Source organism: Theobroma umbraticum, unplaced genomic scaffold (genome assembly GCF_002168275.2).
Source record: "Theobroma umbraticum cultivar Fairchild unplaced genomic scaffold, ASM216827v3 scaffold_56.0, whole genome shotgun sequence".
NCBI lineage: Eukaryota > Viridiplantae > Streptophyta > Magnoliopsida > Malvales > Malvaceae > Theobroma > Theobroma umbraticum.
Genome location: NW_018397256.1, coordinates 5,249,209 through 5,258,533, shown reverse-complemented (window position 1 = coordinate 5,258,533; position 9,325 = coordinate 5,249,209). Strand labels below are relative to the sequence as shown.

The window sequence follows — 9,325 nt, the reverse complement described above, 5'->3', positions numbered from 1 at the left end:
AATTAAAAATAATTAAAATTATAAAAAAAATTATTTTTAAAAATATCCTATCTTTAAAACTTATTTTTTAAAATACTTCTTATTTATAATTACAAAATAACAGTATGTTCCCTATATAATATGACGGTAAAATGTTAATAATTAGAAAAGTATATCTAACCAAAAAAATTTAACAACATATTTTTTCAAAAAAAAAAAAAACTAAAACTTAAAGAAATGAAATGATGGAGAAACCTCCCGAGCAAAGACAAAGTGTAAAAATTATCATATAGGGCGAGCGCGTCGGATCGCTTCTTTTCCTTCTTTTAAACGAGCTCGCTATCCATTCCAAGTTAGGGTTTAACAGGTATCTACTCAAAACCTCTCTCACGTTCTGCGAAGAGGGAAACAAGCGCTCAAGTTTTCCACAGCCATGGCGAGCACCAAAGTCCAAAGAATCATGACCCAACCCATCGTACTTTCCTCTTTCTCTATTTTCTTTCTTTTCGAAAGCCTCTCTATTTATTTACTAATTGTCTTCCTTTTTCTTTTTCAATTTTTCTCGCTCGGTTTTGGTGGTGTAACAGAACCTGATCTTCAGGTTTCTCCAAAGTGTAAGTCTCTTTTTCATGCCACATTTCTTCAGTTTTTTCTTCTGGGTTTGTTTGGTTTTGCTTGTTTTTTAACGGGTTGCTGGGTTTTTGTTCTTTTTATTTTTCCATTGAATTTGCCCAGAAAGCTCGCATTCAGATTTGGCTTTTTGAGCAGAAAGATTTGAGGATTGAAGGCCGAATCATTGTAAGTTGTGTATAATTTTCATTAAATTAGCAATTTGAAAGCTACTTATAGTGGTAAAGAATTTAATTCAATTCTGTTGGGAATTTTAATTGCGGCCGAAGTTGTTGCTTAGGCAATTATAATTTAGTTTAGGATATACGATTGGCTAATAAATGCTAAGAACATTTTTATGAATTCTCTTTTCATATAAGTTTAGGTTTTGCATGATTCTGACTGCTGTTTTGAATTGCTTGTGTTGAGTATTATCATTATCTTGTGCTAAGTCGTGTATTACTGCTTGATGAGCAATTGGTGTTCTTTGCTTTATGTATTAATCAGGAACAGTGGTTCCTATTTCTAGGTGCATCAGTCTACAAACTTAGTAAAAAGCTTCCTTCAAACATTTCTTTGGCAACCAACCTGAACAATTGTAATAAGTAGAATATCTCTAGTATTTATCCAGACCATAGCTAAAATAAAGGGGTTAAATAAACAAAGCAAGGCCAGAACTGCACTTTCGTTTTTCCATTCAAGCAAATGAACTCAATTGGAACTAAGAAACCTTTTGCTTATGAAGAGAAAATATGAAACCCCCTATATGCTAAACCCCGTAGACAAAGCTTATAAATTCTAGCTAAAAATTTCCATGATTGCTCAAAAAAGATACAAAAAATAACAAAATTTATTGGGAAAATTTTAAAGGCCTAACAATCTTATAATAGAGGACTATCTATCTTTTTATTGGCCGAGTACGATACTCTAAGGTTGATAGCAAAGGAAGGTTTGTTTAGTATCTCATTCAACAACTGGAGGAATTTGCCTTCACAATCTCATGTTTAAAAAATTCATGGTTAAATTTTTGTAGATGATGATGTTAAAACACTATGGAATTAAATAAATCGTTATCTAATTATGAGACACCACCACCAACACCACATAGACACTTGTAATTTAGGGATTAACATTGTGAATTTAGTCAAAGGGACAAATACTTAGACCAATGAGGAAGGAAATATGACACATCAAGCTTGTACTTTATAACCAATCAGGGAAATGAATAATTGAAAAATAATGCAAATTTCATAGCAAATTTATCAATGGAACCATGAGAAAAACTTAAAACAAACTTTTGGCTCATGGTTGTTGCATTTGAAACGTTTGGTCTTAAATTGAAAAAAACATAATGGTTTTGGTCCCAAATTGAGCATTTCATAAAAAAAAAGTATATAATTGGCATGGTTGAAGTAAAGAAATTGAGAGATGGATAGAGATATATTGGAATTTTGAGAAAACAAATGGATGTAGGAAGCTACGGTCAGAATTGAAGAGTTGATTCCAACATGATTAATTGGTGGAAGGATTGGTTGCTTAAAGAGAGCATAGGGAAAATGATGGCAACAAGAGAGGAGATGTGGAGGTTTTGAAATTGCGAAGGTGGATGTTTTGCTCTTATTTATTTGTTTGATGTAAGGGGAAAAATCATTCAAAAAAAATCTTATTTACTTTTTCGAAGTTTGGAAATTCACTTGACCAACTAACTGCCCCGTTTGACCATCAAGTTTAATGTGATGCCCATGGTAATTTCACATTTTGAGTACTATGACCACTCAAAAATGACAATCATGTTTGATTAAAATCCTAAGTGCACTAGTTTCCTTTTACAAAACATTGAACAGTCTTTGAATGTACTGAAGGGTGTACTTGGAATGTATTCACTTTTACCTTCTTGTCTCGATCAAGTCTTAAAATGCCCTGATTTTACATTGGCTGTTGTTTTTGACATAATGCTTTCCCAATCACGTAATTGAATTTGTTAACTCATGTTACCGTGTATGTTGTGCTTAGTTTAGGTATTAACAATCATCTGGGCAAACATAAACATAACATGATTAATTAAAGAGGTTAAGATTCTATGCACATACATTGATACATTTATTACATGTGTCAAATGTCATGACGCAATTAACACATTATTAAACAAGTTAAATTTTATATGACACGTGATGATTATGACATGACAAACTTATTTAAACACGATTAACTTATTTTAATAGTTATCATAAACGAGTTAAACAGGTCATATTATAATTGATACAATAACAAAATTAATTAAATGAGTTAGACGTGTCATATGGGTTAGGTGTGTTTACAATAACCCCAAACCTAAATCCGCTTAGCTTATTTCATTCTCATGTCGTGTCCAAAATGACTAGGTTTACTCCTTGTTAATCTTCTTTTATGTGTAAAGGTCATAACTTGTTTCTAGTTATAAACTGTTGTGTTGCTAACCTCACATGATTTTCTCCAAAATTTCACAAAAATTTGTCTTCAAGTCGTGAAGCTAACGGTAAGGGCACTTTGACCTTTTGAGTGATTGTGAATTTATAAATGGAGATCTTAAGATTATTGAGGAAGCTTGAAATTTGAGAAACAACCTTGCTTTATAATTTTATTTTGCTTGTGACCTTATCTTGCCTTCATGGGAAGTTTGCATTCTATCCTTATTTCTTGGACACAGAGCAATTAAAATGAAGTGGAGAAAAGAGTAATCCTCCATCTCTCCCATTCTTCCATTCTCTCTTTACTCTTCTTTGTTTCCCGATTTCCTTAGGCCGAAAGTAAATTAATCCAAGAGGGTGGTGAATTTGGCTATAATCAATTAATCAGAATTTAAGCTCAAAATACTATAACATAGAGAAGGTAGAGTCGTAGATAGTGCTTAGCGATCTATAGAGGTTTGGCCTAGCCTACTCTTTAGTATACAATGCACCAAGTACAACAACTATTAGATTTCTTAGAAACTATTGAACCTTTTAGAAGTGTTTACTCGCGCAATTTTCAACCCAATGCAAGGATTTCCTTACTCTCACTAAGACACAAGTCAGGGGACTTCCGTAATAGTCACCATTCTGTTAGTCAATTTGGATTGATTATTTCATGGTGACCAATGTTGGTACCATTAACATAGTTTGCTCACTCAATCAAGATGAATTGAAAGAGGTGACTAAAGTGGAAAAAGGGGATACGTCTGGTGGCCTAAGATGAAATTCACCCAGAAGGTGGGATATACAAGTATAGCATGGTTTTGAGTATAAAAATATAGGCATTTGCATGGTAAATGGTTGAAGGTGGCTTTTTCTTTGATTGCACTTCATTTAATTTTCATTTTAATCCATTTCGTATGTATTGCTTCCTCGATAAATGGATAATGCTTTGGCATGGGTAATTCTTCCTTCAATCTTCAATCCATTTGGTATGGTTAATGCTTCCTTTAATAGATTGGTTTGAAAACTAGCCACTGCCAGTCATTAGGAGAAGCTTTCTATTTGCCACAAGTATGTTATACCATCATTGCTTGTACTTGATTACATTTTGTTTGAAAAAGGTTTTCCCTCCTTTTTGGCTTTTTATACATGATTACCATAAGCTATTCTCAAGCTGCTTGCTGTCTCCTCCATGGTTGCATCATTAAACATGGATTGTTCTTGATTACCATACACTATTTTTGAGCTGCTTATCTTTCCCTCTGCGGTTGCATCTTTAAACAGGGATTGTCCCAACGTTCTCAATACATATCTTTATTGGCTCCTTTCCTTGTTCCGCCATGAGATAGTTGGTCACATCTTTTCCATGTATATGTACGCAACTTCCAAAGCCTCAAGCTAATTGGATTTTCTTTTGAGCCCATATTAACATAACAAGGACATTACAAACAATGACATTGGCTGCTGTGCTCTTTGTGCTTACTTCTGTTTATGGAAGACTTCACGTGAAATAAAATCATAATCTCCAAAAATCTTTAGTTTTACATCTTGGACCTCAAGTCCTTTAGGAACATTAGTGGAAGCTTAGTACATGTAAGTAGTTTCTTTTGTTGAATAGGGGTCAAGTTAAGAGAATTCCAACAGCTATTAGACTTCCTTTTATCATTGGTTAAAAGCAAAGTCAACCTGTGTGTGAAGCTTTTGACCTTATCCCAGTGGGACTCTAGTGATTATGTCAAGTTCTTTTTATTAAAATTATTTATTTTTGATTTTATTAGCGTTACTAGAGTTGCCAACAATCTGGATATTTCCTCAACTCCCCAAAAGCAAACTCATTACAAACCTAGACCTTCAAATAAGAAGATAACCTTGTTACTGTTAATGAATTAGATTTTCTCCATTATTTTATCCCTTATCATCATTTCATATATTCATCAATATTATTTTAGATTGATGTCCTTTCATGTAGTGACCCTTGAAAACCCTTAATTTAGGGCCCTCCGAGTTTATTTTTAGCATCACGTTTGGTCTTTCTCTCCAAAGTCATGAGTATTGCCCTTGCTTGGATGTCCTAATCCTTTTTAAAGATCATTCCTTGGAAATAAACCACTTCTGTTTTGTTCTAAAATATTCTTCTACCTATTCCTTAAGCAATATACCTGCATTCTTGCTTTGACCCTAATTCCTTCACATCTGATAGCTAAATACCTTAAATGTTGCATGTTCCTCCTTTCTTGGCCCTCTTTTTTTTTTTTGCCTCCTTTATCCAACATTCTAGGTTTGATCTCAGGTAGAGTGGCCAAACTATAGTAGGGGGTTCTTAGTGTCAAGGGATGTAATGTCGCATATTTTACGGGAAGAAGAGATGATCAAGAAAGGAAGAACAAACACACTTTAGAAATCCCAACTGTGATGTGATAGTGAGAGATCTAGGACCATGTAAAAGCAGTAGAGTTGCCAAAATATAGTAGGGTGTCCTTACATCAAGGGGTGTAATGTTGCGTACATGTTATAGGAGGAAGACCTGATCAAGAAAGGAAAAGCCAGATACTCTTTAGAAAGCTCAAGTATAGCATGACAAATGAGATTTAGGACGGTATATAATGCTCGAGTAAGTATGATGGATGAATGTTTGTGGGAGAATAAACAAGTGGGTGATATTAGAGGGATGAGATGTTATTGTGTGTTGTAGATAATCAGAACAAGACAGACTGTTGAAGTTGATGTGGTGACAAATGGCCATTTGGCTAATTTAAGTGAAAAATAGAGCCCCATGTATCATAATTGGTATATGGTATGTGTGCTTGGTAAAAAAAGTTTTGACATGGAATCTCCTTAATATTCTTGATCTGAGTCCATCAAGCCCAGTGTTTCTGAAATGTCCCACATATATAAGTTAAATAAGGATGATGCTACAGATCTGATAATGAATCCTGTGGATGACCGTTCTTCAATTCTTGTGACAGCATTTTGATAGATTGATTGTTTGACTCACGTAAGGTGATCATGCTGGATGAGGTTATGAGAGCCTTAAAAATAAATTTCATATCCCTGCAGATGTCATTACATCTGTAACTTTGGGTAAAATGAATCAACAGTGGATCTGTTTGTGCAGTGCAATGGAATGTGAGAATGCACAGCAGAAATAACAGGTCTTAAATTTCAAGTATACATATATAATGTTTAATTATGAGATGACTGTCTCAAATTTGGAAAATTTAATTGACAGACAAAATAACTGAACGTCTTTTATGTGCTTTGAGATATAATCTCATTGATAATCTAATAATCTGATTCTTAATTGGCTTTTTGGCATTTTCCAGGGCTTTGATGAGTACATGAATTTGGTTCTCGATGATGCTGAAGAAGTCAACATCAAGAAAAAGAGCAGAAAGTCATTAGGTGAATTCTCTTACTCTTATATTCTTCTACCTTGTTTTTTGCATGTCATCTTAATTATTTATTTGTTTGTTTTTTTCAGGAAGGATACTTCTTAAAGGAGACAATATAACTCTTATGATGAATAGGTAATGAATCTGAAATACTCTTTTCACACACACACACACATGTGCGCACGCACACACGGGGTGGTAACTCTCTCTTTCTCATTTTATTTTATTTTTTTTAATTCTACAGTGGAAAGTGATGACCATCTCAGTAGTTACGTGAACTAGCATTACAAATTTTCTGAAATTCACGTAGGCCAAGCCACTCGACTCTACTGTGCTATCTTTAAAACATACCTTAACCTTTCATATATTATAAGCCACCTCACAGAAGCTTATTTTTGTTTTTCAAACAGTTACTGGGCTTGCTTTGTTTATCCAGTGATTGACATGTATGATTCTGCCCTTTGATCTGTATTGTTTAGATTTCTGATTAAGTCAGCTTCAGAAAATCTTCCTTGAGCATCTGTGGTCTGCATTTTTTATGTTATTTTGATCCACTTTTTATCTAGTTTTGTCCTGCTTTATCAGTTGGTCTTTTGGGAAATTATTGGCCTGTTCGTATCTTGGATCAAAAGATTTTTGCTGGAGTTCTTTGATTTGTGTTTCAGTCAGTTTTTCATAATCTCAAATTGGTGAGCATTCTTCAATTTTCCTTGATATGCATTACTGTGCAATGTGGTGCATCCATTTGGAGGAATTTCTGGCAACAAAAGTTGGTATGGGAGGATGTATGAAGGAGTTCAGGGCAGTCAAACTGTTGTGTCAATAAGATGTGGGTGTATTTCCACATTTTACTAGCATCCATGGCCACTGCTTATTATTTTTCTTCCTTTTCGTATTTTAACTTTTTTTTTTCTCAAATTCGATGTGCATGGTACCATGAATATGAGGATTGATAGGATCTAGCCAACTACTACTACCAGTAATCTGCCTGAGTTTTCACAAGCTTATCATTGGTGATTTGTTCTGTATGAATTTGGCTTTAGTTATGATCCAAGTGTTGCCTATGATAGCAGATTGTGCTGTTTCTGTGGTTTGGTTTGCTTAGTAGCAAGTTTGATTCAGTTGGTAGAACATATGGTTCAAGTGAACTTTGTTGACATTGCCAATAGGATTATAGTAGTTGTTCATAGATAGTTCAGTGTCCTTTATTCTGGTCAATTGATTTCTTGACCAAGAAGCTGATGCTCTGCTTGTTGTGAGCATAGGTAGGATAGGGGTGCCGACATCTAGTGTCTCTAATCTTGCCAGGCACAGAAGCTCTTCGAATGTAAATGTGTGGGGAGCAATAAACCAATTCTTGCTAATCGAAAGATATGATCAGTCAAATTATCATGTTCAAATAATCATTGCTTTATTCTCAGTGGGACTGCATCAACAAAGTCATTGCTAAGAATCTAAGATATCCCCTTTCTTTTGTTGCTCCAGTCTGGACTCTCTCACAATGCCCAAGGGGTAGGACACCCCCCTTGTCCCCCCCTTTAATGTCCAATTCATTGGTGTAGGTGACAACTTCCTATATACGTTTTAAGGAGTTAGATTGCTAAGCATTTGCTACTAGAGGCAGTAGTTTTACTTTTGTGGTCAACTGAGGGGCAAAAAAGGTGGGAAACATAAAAAATGAAGAAGGGGAAAAGGAAAAATAAAAAAAAGGAGATACGTTAGGTTAATTTTATGTAATCACCTCCAAGCATAGGTGGTGATGTTCAGATTTCATGGGATTAGACGGTAGTGGAGTTCGTTACTGCATTTTTTGGGAAACAGTCTGGGAATTGAGCTCTGAATTTATCATCAGTGTTCTTTAGCTTATGTAAGTTAATAAAAAATTATAAGCAAGGTTTTACCAGCTGCGTAGATGTGCGTCACTTTTAACGGGTTATGTAAAGAAGGAATAAAAATGGAAAAGGTTGAAAGGGACGGTCATCCAGTGGGCGAAGGTGAGTGGGTGAGCTTCCTTTGTGACCGCTGCTGGTTAGCAAGGCCAGGGTGTAGGAAGGAAGTGACAAGGGAAGGAACGCTAGTGGGATTGTGGGTGGTGGGGGCCAATGGCTCTGTTTGTTGTGCACCCGTGTCTCCAGGGAATCAATTTGTGAACTCTGTCTATGCATTAGGAAGCAAGTGCTTTGAACCATCTGGTTCTTTTGGTCACTACCCTTCACTGATTACTGACTCAGCCTCCACAGATTTCATATCTTAGCTCACAACCGGTATCTCTCTCTATCTCTACAGTGTGGTATTCTTTTCTTTCTCTTGTTTGGTGCTGACGGACTGATTTATTCCCTGTCCTTTTCAGCATGTTTCCTGTTGCAAATAATTGCCCTGACATCAACATTATAAGTGGGAGAGCCTTGAAGTTAAGGATTTAGATGACCGGTGCAATGAAGTGGTTGGTTGGGCGAGAATTATGGAGTAATAAAGTCAATTCCTAGAAAATTAGAGCAGTATGAATCTGGCCAATCCCAGGTTAGATTGATGCATAGTCGTTGGAAGGATTATGAGTCATGATGTTTACAGTCGGAGGAAAAGTTGATATTTGAGTCAAATTCTGGTTTTTCTATGAACAGAATAAATCACAGTTGACTATCTGCTTGATGGTTAGTGACCAAATAGCCTAATGATGAATGAATTTTCAGCTACAAATTGGAGGTAGTGGGTTCCTGATGTTGTTTTCATGTTTGGGGAAAACATTAACCTCATCAGAATGCAAGTAACAGATGTTTATTTCAGTGTAGAATTGAGTAACAAATTTAATTGGATTGAAACCTATCAATTTATGGTTAATCAACTTATATAAAGTTGAATCAACGAAATTTTAGTACCTGAGTGGGACAAAGGTCTAGGGCTAAGAAGCATTTC

General features: G+C 35.2%; 1 protein-coding gene across 2 annotated transcripts; it reads left to right on the top strand.

The window, feature by feature from the left end:
• Positions 1-219: 219 nt before the first annotated feature.
• On the top strand, positions 220-9,026 carry LOC110411449 (uncharacterized). 2 transcript variants are annotated; one of them, XM_021421602.2, is made up of 6 exons: positions 220-454; positions 567-593; positions 715-777; positions 6,344-6,422; positions 6,502-6,547; positions 8,763-9,026. In XM_021421602.2, the coding sequence occupies exons 1-6, from the start codon at positions 413-415 to the stop codon at positions 8,833-8,835; spliced, it is 330 nt and encodes a 109-aa protein (XP_021277277.1). In that variant the 5' UTR covers positions 220-412; the 3' UTR covers positions 8,836-9,026. The 2 variants fall into 2 exon arrangements, with proteins under 2 accessions (XP_021277277.1, XP_089638762.1); XM_089782636.1 differs by lacking the exon at positions 8,763-9,026 and adding an exon at positions 6,657-7,065 and having other exon boundaries at positions 243-454.
• The last annotated feature ends 299 nt before the right edge of the window (positions 9,027-9,325 follow it).

Coding starts and splice junctions, on each gene's coding strand:
- LOC110411449 (XM_021421602.2), top strand. CDS start 413: ATGGCGAGCACCAAAGTCCAAAGAATCATGACCCAACCCATC. Junction 6,423..6,501: donor AAAGAGCAGAAAGTCATTAG/GTGAATTCTCTT, acceptor TGTTTTTTTCAG/GAAGGATACTTCTTAAAGGA. Junction 6,548..8,762: donor ATAACTCTTATGATGAATAG/GTAATGAATCTG, acceptor TGTCCTTTTCAG/CATGTTTCCTGTTGCAAATA.